The following is a 15,740-nucleotide window of genomic DNA, read 5'->3' on the forward strand; positions in this document are numbered from 1 at the left end:
TTTGTTTGGTGTCAACAGATCAGGGGGTGGGGGAGCGCTTCTTCTTCTCTCCAACCATGTCGAAGAGAGGTAAGTTAACCATCTTCTTCCCCATTTCCTCAAGTCGTTTACCTCGGGATTCGATCTCATGACGTCCGTTGGTTTGTGCAACAGGGCGTGGAGGGTCCGCCGGGAACAAATTCCGGATGTCGCTGGGTCTTCCGGTGGCCGCGACGGTGAACTGCGCCGACAACACGGGGGCGAAGAACCTCTACATAATCTCCGTGAAGGGGATCAAGGGGCGGCTGAACAGGCTGCCCTCGGCCTGTGTCGGGGACATGGTCATGGCCACCGTCAAGAAAGGGAAGCCCGATCTCAGGAAGAAGGTGATGCCCGCCGTCATCGTCCGCCAACGCAAGCCGTGGCGCCGAAAGGACGGCGTCTTCATGTACTTCGAAGGTGCCCATTTGTGTAATTCATTGCTTTGGAGCTTTTGGTCTTGTTTTGATCTTTTATGTGGTTTGTGGATTGTTTTGTTTGAGTACATTATAGGGAGATTGATGGGTTTCCTTTCCCTTTTTATTTTTATTCGGGTGTTCGATGCTGTAGACCCATTTTCTTGACGATTTTTTTATATGCACATGTGGATTTGGTTGGCTATCTTGTGGTTTGATCTGTAGACTCGTGATCTTTGCAGTTTCTGTTTGATTGCCGATGTCACACTTTGATTTGGTTGGTTGTCTTGATTTGTGCATTTCTTATATATCTGATGTTCTCTTATGCCTTTTATAGTGCTTTTAACATTCTACAACCAATGGTTTTATTGTTCCTTTTGTTTTTATCTTGTACGGTCCTAGTTTCCTGTTAACTAATTTAACTAGATCAGGTTGTGTTCAGAATCAATATGAAGTCAAATGTCATCGCTAGGATATTATCAATTATCATTATTACTACCGTATTTTACATTCCACTGATATTAGTATTGCTACTACGATTTGCATTTCATTATTATTGTGTGTGTTTATCACTTGTTGCTTGTGCCTATGGGCGGGCTGTACTTTGTTAGTACGTGGCATTTATTATCCAACGGCTGTGAAAAAGATACATTGAGCATGCAACTTCACATCTGAGATAAAGTTTTGGTACTGCATTTTTTCCTAGAGTCTTCAATTGTAAAGCTTGTTACTTTATTCTATTATCCATAAGTATTTTTTGTATTCAAAACATGGCACACTGCTTATGATTACAAAAAATTGCATAGTTGAAGGTGGTCTTGATAAACCATTTATCCATGTATTCTAAAAATGGTGAATAACGTTAGTAGATCGAAATTTTCTCTTAGCTAATGTGGATGAGAATAGCACTATTATATCCTTTGATTAAATAGTCTAGTTTTGGCTTCTGAACGCATAAGCTTCTGGTATGGTTCTTCAAATGCTTCACACATCAACCAAATGTCACATGGATAAGAAGTCTTCTTATTGCTTTGATTGATGCATGACTTCTTGGGTATGCATCCTTTGCACTGTTTATTCCAACCTGTAGTCGCTGGGAGAACATGTATACTTGGAAACACCCGTGTGGCCTTCAGAAGCTCGCTTCCAAGGATGTTACCTAATAAAGAGAACTTTGGCACCTTTCAAGCTTATCCAGAAGGTCCTACACACGTTGGGCAGTGCACTGCAGAAAGAAGTTTTCAGTTTCAAGGGTGGTTTTCACTGAGAGTAAATTAACATTTCTTTAGTCATGGTTTTGAGGATGAAAATTAGCCTTGTGAGTTTCGACATTCCATTAGTTGTGGTTTTGAGGATGAACTCCTATGAGCATGCTTTTTAGGGATGTAGAGAAGGGGTTTCATCTTATAACAGTAGAATAGTACTCTATCCTAAATAGCCTTTGCAGACAATACCATTAAGCCAAGTTATATCTAATCCATCACCTAAACATGCTTATGGACTCAGGCATGGTAACATAATCTAGAGGGCTCCATATCAACAATACTACCGTCAACTAGGTAGTACTAGAACTGAAAAAACATCTGATTGAAATGAATGATGGACTCGTTATTCAGGCACAACTTTGAAATTCGAATCCTCTCTACCAATGAAAGTGTATCAAACTCCTCCCAAGTCATTGTATTGCTAAAGGCATTTGAATTTGTTAAACTTAAGCCTTTCCCTAATTTTATTGAATTAAATCTTATATATTGGTTCCAATTACCAAAGGCCTTTGCTTGCTGCATTCTTGTTTTTAGACTTGCTTCCTTTCCTTTGGAACACTTGATATTGAAAAAACAAAGTTGCCCTATTAATAGATCCACCAGTCCTGAAGATTTATAAAGATTTTGTAAATTATTTGCTTGTTACCTTGTCTTCTGGCTCTTGCCTTTTTTTTTTCCGAATAAGCCATGATGGTGTTAAAGCTTAGATAACCTTGATATTCTTTTGTAGGCTCTTTTTTGCTTCCTTTTATGTTTAATATTGTAGACTGTTGTTTATTGTGCAGATAATGCGGGTGTGATAGTGAATCCCAAAGGAGAGATGAAAGGTAATGCTATGTAATAATGTGAACTTTTGCCTTGGACATCAAATGGCACCAACAGCATGGGTCTTTGTAATTGTGCTTTTGCTTAATCTCACCCTAACGGTTGTGCTTTGATGCACCCACTTATCTGGATAAGTAGGATAAGCTCTGCGATACTGCATTTTGTAGAACACAGAAACCAACTTATCCCACTTTTCCAGATAAGTGGGCTGTTATCAAGCACCCCCTTAAGAGGCTTCGGTTGATAAAAAGAATACCTACCTTACATGTGCTTTGGTGTTTGGATGCAGGATCGGCGATTACGGGGCCCATTGGTAAGGAGTGTGCTGATCTGTGGCCGAGGATTGCCAGTGCTGCAAATGCTATAGTCTAAAAAGTTGTGGTTTTGGTAGCAGAGTTTTTGAGTTCTGTAATTGTGTTTGGTTTGTCGAAAAAGTCAGAGAACAGAACTTGATTGCGTTTTATGCATTACATGTATGTCATTCAGATTTTTCATATCATTCGGTAATTTTGGATTCTGCAATATGGCTTTCATTACCTCTCTCTCTCTCTTGAGTACCATTCTTCTTAGCGTTAACAATGCAGTGTTGTGCTTTCCGTGATTCTTGCCTGTGGAGTGTCCTTTCTAAGTGCATCATCTAGGTTGTGTATGATGAATGGAAATAAGGCTACTCGTTCATTACGTGATGTGAATTGAAAAAAAAAACATCACGAGAGCTATTGTGAACATGCAGTTACTCCAAGATCATATGTAAGTTGCTGTTTTTTTAACCATACTCCCTCATTTCTATTTGTTGGATAGATGGTCGGATTTGGTATGTGGGGCTTTTGAAAAGAAGACCAGAATGGCATCGAGCTCAACTGTCATTAAACAAATATAATTTTTAAATTTGAAAATAACAAAATTTGGAGTCGGACCCTATTGAGCCTAGTTTAAGCTGGCTCATTTACAAAATAAAGACATTGTTTTAAAGCTGAGTTGAATTCTAAACAAAATGCACACGAGAAGCGGTGCAGGGCCCCCTCCTCCCGCCGTGCCCCAGACCCACCGCCGGAATCAGACACCTCTGCCACCATGTCAGCCCTAGGATGTCCGTGCCACCGATCCAATGACCGCCCTGACCAACTTCCTCTCCCGACGGTCCCTCGTGCGGCCTGGCACCTCATGATGGGCCAGCGCCACTGTCATAGGCTTCATGGACGGTTTTGCCCTTTACAGTTATAATTTTTTACTAGGATCAGAAACAAAAAACCTTCACTCGCTTCTGCAGACGTGGGTTTGGGAGCCAGAAAGCTTATGACAGTGCAGTGGATGGGTTGTTCAGTACGTTGGGTATGTTAGACGCCCACTTGGCTGAGTCCCGCTACTTGTGTGGTGGTGGGTTGACTCTTGCCGATGTGTTTCTGTTCACCACGTTGATTCGTTTCGGTCTTGTGTACAATGTCCTCTTCAAATGCACCAAGAAGAAGCTGATTCAGTGCCCTAATCTTCATGGGTACATGAGGGACATCTGTCAGGTAGATGCTTCGCCCTGTTGATTCTTTTTTTCCTTGTCTGTCATAATTTTATTGATTAATACAGGATTGAAGCTTTGGAGTTTCTTTAAGTTTTCTTTTAGAAGGGCCTTTGTGTTGTGTGTATGCCCCACATACAGAAAACTGGAATAAGTTAAAATATTGCAGTACTCTCCATAACACAATATCTCTGCTTGTCTGGTTTTATCTGGATAAGTGGGTGCATCCAAACACACCTCTGTCTGAGGATGATGTCTGTAAATAAGAAGGAATGGTACTGACAATCTCACCATAAAATTTCTCATGCAGATTCCAAAGGTTGCAGAAACTTGCAATTTCGAAGCCATCATGGCCGCATACGGCCGGCAATGCCAGCAGGATTTGAGCCCGAGTCTCTGTTCATGACTCACAACAGAGAATCTCTATCGAGTTTGAACAAAAATACCAGGGTCCCTGTATCATAGACGTGCGCTTTTATGTTTTTACACTAGAGTAAAGTATAAATCTCAGCGACACAATTGCATGTTGTATATGTCATTACATACTAGTACATCAAGCACTTCCAGAGACTGTTGCACAATCATTTTTCTTTGACAAATAACAGAATTTTCTCATCATAAATCACCATTTTTAAACCAATTGTATTTTTAATCAATCAACACAAGCAACCAAATACCTAAAACAGAACCACTACGCTTATGGGCGGCTTGCAAAAAGATTGAGGACATTATCTAATGAAAGATTCATAAACATGTCTTCCCAGCTTGGTCAGGTAAATAGCAGGCAGATGTTCTTTATTACATAACTCATGGGCTTTGATTTATAGGTTCAGGATTATGGTATCTTCATATAGATATATACAGACAGCTCAAGCGGATTATGATACTACAGGCACAATGGTACACATCACAGGAATAGGAAAAACAAAGCAGCTGCTGCTATTCATGCACTTTTAGCTCACAGAATACCAGCATTAGTCCCATAATAAATTTTCTGGAACTTGGACAACCAGAAACCTGAAGCCCTTTTTGGCAGAATAACTCCGCACTCCTCATTCTTGAGTGCCGAAAACATGATAAGAAAATTGCAAATTCATAGATATCAGCACCTTCTTCAAAATCCAATGGCAGCAGCTAGTTTCCTCAGGCCTCCTCTCTGTTTAACTGGAGCAGCCAGTCACACCGGTGAGGGTCGTGCATCACTTGTTTGAAAGACATGCTTACAGGAGAGAAGGGTCGTGCATCACTTGTTTGAAAAACATGCTTACAGGAGAGAAGGAAACGAACAAGCAGCCTGCTGCATATGTTAAGTCACACATGGCTTCCCTCTGGCAAAAATCAGATACTTCACATAGATGCAGACGATCATTTGATGCTTGTTGGGTCATGTATTGTACACATTAGAGAACAGAGATGGACTCTGGCTGTGGATTATAGCCACCGCAATTGAGGACTGCAGAGCTGACAATGTTGATTGAAAGTAAATGAAATGCAAGCCTTCATGCATACTTACCATTTTCAGTGTTGGTAAATCTTTTTTGGTACCCTGAAAATTGCCAATTAATGATGTGTAAATAAATGAATGCTTCCAATACAATGCCAACTTTCAGAAAAAAAAGGGACCTCATAATGGTACAGTTGGCAACTGAAGGAAAACATTTTTTTTTCTTTTTCTTTCTGAGAAACCACAACGTAGAAAATGGTTTTTAAAATTACTTGAATTCACTATCAAGAAAAGTAATATCAATTTCTCATAAGCATCACGTATATGCACATAATATATCTAAATTCTGTTACAGAAAACACTTATATTTAAATTCTCAAGCTTCTAGTCACAGCATCATTTCAAATCAATGATTTGATGATTAAGAAACTATCTTAAGATTTCTTTTCCAAAGAATTCAGTATCTTATTCAAAGGTTTGCAACTCATTTAGGTTTCTCCCTAAATCCTGCACCAAAGCCTGTTTGAAATACAAGAGGTAATTTTTTTCTTCTCAGAAACCTAGAAACTACTGCAAGAATAAAGTTCAAGCAACTAAGGAATTGATGCTGAAACAAATTTGAACTGAAAAAGAACAGTTACCTTCATAAATAGATCGAATGATCCACATTCTTCTTCAGACTTGGCATGAGACAGACTTTGTTCATTACATGACCGGCCATCAAGCACTTTGAGGGGACAGCCAATATCCCAGCCACCACAATCACAATGTCCACCAGATCTCCATCTCTCAATAATGCTTGATGGCCCATCATTTCTGGTTGGTGGCCCACCATGAAAGTCTTCAGGTACTATAATAGTCATATTGGCAATGGATTTATCCTTACATCTTTGTACAGATTCATTCCTGTCAGAGTAGAAGTTTGAACCTGCAACCTCCCTCTTCTTTGGAAATTTCAGGCCCCAACCTCCAATAGACAACTCTTGGATATTCTTCTCATCTATACGATCTTTCATCACCATGGCAGCCAGCTCAAGATTGGGTATCAGACGATCCATCAAAATGCTCTCTGCAGCCAAGTTACTGAAGTTGGATGGAATTGGCTTAGTAACACTTCTGTGCTTGGATGAGCGTGGTGCCCTAACCTAAAAATATCAGCTACCATCTTATGCATCCCCAGAGTCTTTTGAACAATTTGGTTTGAATGTGCCATCCTTTGCTCAATCTTGGCTTTACGTGTCTCACTTACACCAAATAAAACATATTCGGTCTCAATAAATGATCATGCATAAAATTATGCACAAGTTTATACATTTTCATGCATGATCACTTGCGATAATTGCTTAAAAATACTTGTTTGCGAAGAGTTTTACCGTTTTTCATCAAATTACAATTTGAGCAATTTGAGCCCTCTTTGAGTCTTTTTATAAAATTAATTAAGTTTTTAGAAAATACTTTCAGAAAATGGAGTTGTTTGAAATATATGAAAAATATATAAACTATTTTTGAAAAACCTTTTAAAAACCTAATTAAAAATTATAAACAGTGGGTTTGAGAAAGAGGAGGGTGTTTTTCCTTCTTGAGATTCATGCCCCCCTCTTTCTCTCCTCTACCTCTTCTCTTTCCTCTTTCTCATCTCTTTCTTCTCCAACTAGCTTTCTTCTTCTTTCTCTTATTTTCTTCTTACCCTCATCATCAACTAGCTTTCTTCTTCTTTCCCTTATTTTCTTCTTACCCTCATCATCATCAGTTCTTCGTATCCCTATCATCAGAGAGGGTGAAGGTTCGCGTGATCGCAATAAAAAAGCCACTCTTCTTCTCAACTCGTCCGTCGAAGGCGAGCCGTTCAGGTAAACCTCTTCTCTCCCTTTTCCATAGTATTTAGGATCACCGCATATATCATATTTCTTGTTTTCTACATGTGCATCATATTTATCATAAATTGATTATTGCATTATTTTCTGCATATAGATTAGGAATAGTTTAAATATATTGCAACATATTGTTTATTTCAATTAGGTCGATGTCGCTTTAGCTAGATTTAGTTTTTTAGTTTTTTATATATTTTTTAGACATGCAGCCAAGCATTCGTGCTCAAATCGAGTTAGGGTATGAGTCAAAGGGATTCATGCCCTAACCGTGATCAAGTGCTTAATATATATTTATTTTTTTAGATCACGCGTGAACCGCAATTTTTAGTTGGGTCAGTTTTTTTGCTGCAAACATAGTCGATTATATATTTATTGCTGCAAACATTTTTAGTTGGGTCAGTTTTTTTATTTTTTCTCTCTCTCTTTTGATTAAGCCAGTTTAGCGTCAGTCCATTAGTTGTATTAAATTAACATAGTCGATCAATTAGTTTAGAGTTAATTAGTTTATGTCTTTTAATTAGTCATTTTTTTCTCTCTCACATTTTTGTTAAGAGTAAATTTATTACTTAGTTTAGTTTAGTTTACGTGCAAACACTATTTACGGTTTCTTTTGTTTGGTGGTTCTCAATTTAGTTAGATTGTTTGTTTAGTTGGTATTAGTTAATTAGTTTCTTGTTTGATAATTATTTAGTTTGTTAAGTAGTTTCAATTTGTTATTAGTTGTTACATAGAATAGTTGTTTGTTAGTTAGTTTGTTTTGCTATTTTGTCATTTAGTACTTTAGTTGATTACATGTTAGTTCTTATTAGTTATATGTTAGTGGTTTGTTAAAGCTTATTAGAGTATTTTTTAATTTTTTCTTGCTTGAATTATTATATTTCAGTATTGTTCTTTTCGTAGTTCTGCTCATTTTGTGTTTTGTTTTGTAGGAAAGTGTTTGGACGTGCAGTGAGCCTCAAAAAGTATCCCGGAAGAGCCCTCTGAAATTTCCAAAAGGTCTCCTCAAAAGGGCTCTCAAGCTCTTCAGAGAGCCCCAATGACCATATCTAATGAAAACCAATAATGAAGGAAGGGACTAGAAACTTCGAACACTGAAGACCCTTTTCTTTTCTTCTTAGTTTAGGGTGTTTATTTTATTTTATTAATTTAATTTGGGCTTGTAATAAGGCACTTATTATTTTTATTTATTTAAGCCCACTGCAGAGGGCGACACTTTCTTGTTTAGATTAATTAATTAATTATTTCTATGTTATTTGGCAATAAAGAGTAGCTTAGTTATTTATGGAATACAAAGTATTTTTCTTGTTCCCTGAGATCGACCCGGACTCCACCACTCATGCGAGCCGTTTTTATTATTTGGTGCCGAGCTTTCATATTGTTTTTACATAAAATATTATTTTAAAAATCTATTTCACAAAACTTACACCAAATTTTTGGTGCCGTTGCCGGGGAACGGTGATTAAAATATGAGTATTCACTTTATTACCATTGTGTTTTCTCATTTACTTAGGTTGCTAGTTTTCTTTTTGTTCTTTGTTTAGGATTGCTAGTTTTTTTCCTTGTTTAATTGTTTAGGATTGCTAGTTTCTTTCAGTTCTTAGGATCTAAAACCACATGTTTGCAAACCTTAGATACCAACTTACTTTTCTTGCATGACCCACCTATTAGGCTTCCCTTAAGAGGTGACTGTGCACGATTGGTACCGTGCTCTTAGTTTATTTTCGAAAGATATCTGTTGGGTGTAAGTGTGTGGTGTTGTGTTTACTGCTTTTTAGTTTTCTTTTTCTTTACCTATTTTGTGGTTTACTGTGGTTTGGCCGCTCTGCACGTTAGTTAAGTAGAAAACCAACCATTAGGACGGTTGTTACACCGGTTTACTCGGAGGTGTATGCAAGGGCGACACTCGCTTGACCTCGAGCTTGTGCAGACTTTAGAGGACCATGAGTCCCTCATTAGGAGAGCCCACAGACCCGACCCTATGGTTGAGGATCAGCAATTGACCCGTCCTCTCAGGGAGTACTTTATTTCCAATGTTTACACGCCCGCCTCTTGCATCACAAGACTTGATGTAGGAGCCAATTATTTTGAAATCAAGAGCAATATCATTCAAATGCTACCATCATTTTATGGTCTGAGCAACGAAGACCCCTACTGTCATCTCGATGAGTTTCTCAAGATCTACTCTACAGTGTGGATCAATAATTTTGAAGATGACGCATTAAGGTTAACGTTGTTTTCTTTCTCCCTCAAAGACAAAGTTAAGCATTGGCTGAAAGCTCTAGATACAGTTCGAATTACCACTTGGGAATACATGCAAAGAGAGTTCCTTAAGAAATACTTTCCGATTGGTAAGACAAACCAATATCGAAAAGTCATCACTAATTTTTCATAAATTGAGGGAGAAATATTTTATGAGACGTGGGAGAGGATGAAAGATCTTCTTTGGAAGTGTCCTCACCACCAGGTGCCCTGTTGGCAACTGGTGCAATTTTTATGATGGGCTGACCGAGAAGAACCGTCAAATGGTTAATGTTGCCTATGAAGGCACTTTCATACTGAAGAGTGAGGATGCGGCATGGGCCTTGTTTGAGACCCTGAGTGAGAATTGGATGCACCACGCTTCAGCTTCACGATCTAAGAGGGCTACACCTACCCTTGTTGGAGCCAAGAAGGCAGGTATCTTCGAATTAGGGATAAGCTTAGAAATTGGATCAGCTGATGTTAAATCTCTCCCTAGCCATGCGGGTGTGTGCGTTGTGTGTTAGCCTAGCACATCATATTTTTTATTGTCCCGTGACACCACAGTACCATGAATTTGTCTAGGAGCAAGCTCAAATGGTGCAAGGTTTCGCCAAGCCTGCACCCAACCCATTTTTCAACACATATAATCTGGGTTGGTGTAACCATCCCAATTTCTCGTAAAGAAATCCACAAGTCCAACCCCCCATCCTTTCCCAGAACCAACGTAGGCAAGGTGGTTATGCGCCTGGTTTTCAAAGATCTAGCTATTAAATTATATATATTAATATATATATATATGTATATATTTATCTATAATATATATATAATACTATAATACCTGATAGGGGTATTATAGTCTTTTATAATTATTTTAGTAAACAATTATTTTTTCTTTGTTATTTATTTTTCACTTTCTTTTTTCTTTTTTTCTTTTTTTCTTTTTTATTATTTATAGTTCACTCTGCTTAGGGGCCCTCACAATAGAGTTGTTGGGCCCCCCAACGATCACAAATGTGACCGTTGGAGACTTCCAATGACTCTTTAGGAGCCTCCTTTTGATCCTATTCCTTTTGCATAAATAGGGGTGAATCCCCTTGTATTCTTTATGGCCCTTAGTGCTCTCTCTCTCAATAAAGAGATTTTATATTTTTTGTTTGTACTTTTCTGAAAGCTTATGTATGTATTGTCCCATAGTGGACTTGGCTATTATCCTCTTTGTGTATTTGTTCATTGTTGGACATTGTGAATGCTTTTTTGGCATTCTTTATCTTTTCACATACTTCATTACATGGTATCAGAGCCATTCAGTTCATAAAAGAAAATGCATGATATTCATCTTTATATTCATTGTCTCTATTCTTCACACACTTCGGTAGCATCATAGAATCCAAAATCGACATATCCTTCAAGCTTAATGAAAAACTATAGGATGTGGGCATCAACAATGGAGAACAACCTCAAAGGTAAGAAACTTTGACGCTATGTAATGGGTTCTATTCTGGAACCTCAACTAGAGCTCACCAAGATTGAAGGAGACTAAGAAAAAGCTCTTGATTGAGATGCTCGTCTCAAAGCCATCAAAGACCACCAAAGGAAAGTTGAAGATTGGGAAATCAATCATACCAAGATCCTTCCTTGGTTCATGAACAATGTTGAACTCAAGGTACATGCAAATATAGCTAAATTTTGCTGAGCTAATGAGGTTTGGTTCTTTATAAAGGGTATGTATACCCAAAAAGACCTTGCAAGAGCATATTTTTTGCAAGAAAAAATTAGAATCACCAAACAAGGTGATTCAAGTATACAAGATTAATATAGTGCATTAAACCCACTATGGGATGAGTTGGCTCTTTTAGAGCAAAAATGAGTTGCTATGGAGGATATTGAACTAAGACAAAAAATAAATAGAACAAGATTGATTGTTCTAATTTTTGTTTGGACTACGTCCTGAATTTGAGCAACTGAGGTCATCACTTCTCTATAGATCTATTTTTTCTCCAATAGAAGATGCCATAGCCGAAAAAAAAAACAAAAAAAAAAAACTAGGCTTGGCATGAGTAAGAACATTGATGAAATGCTTGCCGTATCTAAACCTGACAACAATGTCAAAACCTATAAACCACCACACTTTAAAAAACATGGAAACTATAGTGGATGAAGAAAGATGATTGTATGTCATCATTGTTATGAGTCGGGTCACATCAAACTCGCTTGCCCAAAGCTAAATGAAACATTCAAGCCTAAGGTGGCTTCTCTTAAAGAATCTACCACGAACAAATAAGATGAAGGCAAGAGTGAAGACCTTAAAGAAACACTTGGTCAAATATCTATGGCACTACAACAAATTCTTAAAGCTACTTCCTCTACATCGGGTGCAGCCATTGCATCTACATCATCACTCGATACATATTCTTGGATCTTATACTCTGGAGCATCCTTTCATATGACTCCTCATGAAAATGTTTTAACCGATGTATACATCAATTCAAAAAGTTCATGTGTTTCTACGGACGCTTCTTGAGACATTTATTAGTCTTTGAAAGCATCAAATCTCACAGGATTTAAGGTAGCACGGGGGCATGGCACAAGTCATACGCCAAGATCTAAATGCTTTTCATATTGGCGACCTTGAGATCTCTCGCATAGAAGGAGAAAGGAGGGGGAGCTTTGGCACTAGCCAAGCTAGAGCCCATTTGGCCATTTAGGAAATGGGGGAACCACGATCCGCTTGGCGTAACCGTTTGAAAACATTTCAGACATGTAAGGACGTTATGGTCATTACAACAATATAAAAGAAAAACGTCCCGCCGTGAAAAAGGAAGTAAATAATTCATTTAATAGGGGTATTTCAATAATTGGTGTGTTACGAAGAAGTGCAATAATAAATGACCAAAATGCCCATATATATTCGAGAGAGTTGTCGCTTGTCACGTTAGCTTTTGGAACTCAATAAATAAATAAAAAAAAGATATAGTCGAATTACTAAAAGCTGCTCCAGAATTGCGATTAAGTCACCCTCCTTTTTTAAATTTTCGGCTTTTCGAATGGCGAAAATGCCCTTTGAGAAATACCATTCCGGGGGGGGGGGGAGTAGGAAAAGTTAAATTCAAATAATTTTTCGTTGGATGACAAGGGTCAGGTGGTGGTGTGTCTGACCTGACCTGCTCCAGATCCGAACCTTCATCGCAAAGTCAGAAAGCGTTGGGATCCTCAAAGATAGCAGATTTGGCACAGCGCGGATTTTTCTTTAGCCTTGTGATTTGTCCACTAGCTGGGTTGTGGGGTTTTACAGTAGGGTTGCACAAATGGACGGGCGGTCTATCTCCTCGCCCGAACCGATCGGGCTTGAGCTTAGTTTTTGGAAGAAGGCTGACCTCAACCGGACTCGACAAAATCACGGATCGGGCTGAACCAACCTGCTGGGTAACGTGAGCTGCTCACACGTTTAAGTGCGAGATGATACATGCTAAATGGGTTTTCTGCCCATCCATTACTTTTTTTGCAGTTCCAACCCCATAAATCTGTCGGGCATGATCGATTTATGAAGAATCCACACCATGATCATGTATTTTTTATTAGAAAAATGATATTTGGAGCTTTTAAAATTTACAAAGATTTTGGACCATTGATTTTTTTAACCTTATGAAAACTCACCCATGTGTCCGAATCGAAGCTTCAAGAGCTGATCTCTATAAAATTCAAGTACATAGATCACATCAGTATTATCAGAATTTAAGAATAAAATAAAAAAATCTGAAAACCCATTTAGTACGTTCATTTTGCACCTAACTTATGAGCAGCTATCAATCACTATATATATATTCAATTGAGTCATGTACGTGATTCAAAAGATGAATTCATCTTAAATTCCATCAATTCTTTTGTATTTTTAAAATTTTACTAGAAGAGACTGAATTCAAGATAACAAATGAGAATATATATATATATATATATCATCTTTTTATTCTTTTGTATTTTTAAAAATTTTACTAAAAGAACCTATGAATTCAACAAAACAAATGAGAAATGTTGTAAATATATTATAGCTTGCAACCCAACTCCATCCGAATTAAGTTCATGGCCTAACAGGCAGGCCACAAGTTTTGTATTAGAATCAGGCCCAACCTGAATCAGGCCTAGGCTCGACCCAGTTGGTCAATGGGTCTGGCTTGACCAGGCACGGCTTGACCATTAATTGTCCAGCCCTACTTTACAGTACAACAGGTCGGACCTGGGTTGGGTCCAGGAGGATCCAGACCTAGACCTGGCAAGATGATCCAAATGGTCTAACCATTTGGTTTCCGGTAAGGACTTGACTGTAAGGAATCCAGACACCAACGTTACAAGAGCCTATTAGAATCAAATCAACACCAAAACGATTTGATAGAAGGGTTTAAGAAAATCGGAGGACTTTTAATTTGTTGAATTTTCTAAAAAACAAATTTTTAAATAGCACCGATTCAAACCGTTTGATTTGATTTGATCAATTCCGGCCAACACGACAAGTATGGTAGACTGAGCCAACACGATCAGGTCTTCATGTCGAGTGTGATTTCTTCAAGTTGTAAAAAAAAAAGACACCAAAGATCGGTTCTATAAAATATGACCTCATCTGCCATATATATATATATATATATATATATATATATATATATATATATATATATATATATATATATATATATATATATATATATATATATAGAGAGAGAGAGAGAGAGAGAGAGAGAGAGTGCAAATGTTGCCAGATTCTTACTGGACCTTGAATGGATCTTCAAAACGATTCTGGGAATTGAGTGATTATAGTGTTGAACTGAATCAAACTGAATTGGTCAATTTTTAATCAGCAGATGACACTATCAGAAAATATTTTAAACTTCATTTAAAAATAAACTGTTTCTGTTTCGAATTTTGGCCAATACGATACGAGTCAACCAATTCGACAACGATACTGATAACACTGGGTCAAACATTATGGAAGCAAATGGATGACATCCATTTGCATTGTGACGGTAAATAATCATCACTTTTGATCATTGAATTGTTCTAATCATAAAGTGGCTCATACAATGCATCAACCCCCACAAAACTTGCAAGATTAGAATGCTCATTTGCATGAAATCAATGTGGTCTAGTTCCTATCACATTAGGGCACACTCCTCTTTACTTTTCAATTTGGAGAAAGTGATAGGAAGCAAATAAAACAAATTACAAAACTGTCCATTGTATCACTTCTCAAAAAAAAAATTATAAGGGGGGGGGGGGGGCATCTGCTTGTCTGGAAGGAGCAGTTAGCGCATGTCACATTGTGTTGGGACATTGCAAGTTCGAACCCGAAATGGTATGGTTGTATAACTGGTAGGGGTCTGCCTAACCCCAGCTTTCTCTGTTGAAAAAAAAAAACTTATAGTTGGCCTTCTTTGGTCCTTCCTGGTTAAGGGTCACTGTAATTTATCACTTGAAATAGAATGACGACAAGGTGTCCCATGCGGCAATGTTGAAGCTGGATGTAATTTGAAGCAATATTGTTAAAATCGGTTCACTACACTACAAGAATTTTGTGGATTAACGATGAACGCTATCCGAATCTATTTCATCATAAATTTATCGCTAAACTGTTTAGCGACGGATCAACATTGACTTAACGATAGATAGCATCTATCACAATTTTTTGGTCGCTAATTAGCTATAGAACTGATCTGTCGCTACTTTCTTAGCTAATTCGCAATTGATTAGCAAATGTCATGATCCGTCGCTAAATAAGCACGGATTTGATTTTGCGATAGATACATATCCGTCGATAATCCGTCTCTAAAATTTAATAATGAATACATATTCGTCTCTAATATTCATCGCCAATTTAGTGACGGATTAGCGATGGATTATTTTTTATCGCAAAATATCAGTTGATTCAGTTTTTGAGACCGATAAATATTTGTACCTAATCTGTCCCTAAATTGGTGAAGGATATTAGCGACGGATAATATCTATCGTTAATCTTTCGCAAAATAAAAAAAAACAAAACAATTTTGTTTGAAATATAAATATCAAGAAAAAAATTTCATTATACAATTTATATAACCTGTGTATAAAAAACAAAGTACACAAAAAAATACATACACAAAGCAGGTGAAACAAATTTAACAC

At 37.6% G+C, this 15,740-nt stretch overlaps 1 protein-coding gene across 1 annotated transcript; it reads left to right on the top strand.

Annotated features, from left to right (window-relative positions):
- On the top strand, positions 1-3,046 carry LOC149819278 (large ribosomal subunit protein uL14). The gene is made up of 4 exons (XM_089985022.1): positions 1-69; positions 154-438; positions 2,485-2,526; positions 2,814-3,046. Exons 1-4 carry the CDS (start codon positions 57-59, stop codon positions 2,894-2,896), a joined length of 423 nt encoding a protein of 140 aa, XP_089841148.1. The 5' UTR covers positions 1-56; the 3' UTR covers positions 2,897-3,046.
- Positions 3,047-15,740: the final 12,694 nt, after the last annotated feature.

This window comes from Nuphar pumila, chromosome 13, assembly GCF_984573655.1.
Source record: "Nuphar pumila chromosome 13, dmNupPumi1.hap1.1, whole genome shotgun sequence".
Classification (NCBI taxonomy): Eukaryota; Viridiplantae; Streptophyta; class Magnoliopsida; order Nymphaeales; family Nymphaeaceae; genus Nuphar; species Nuphar pumila.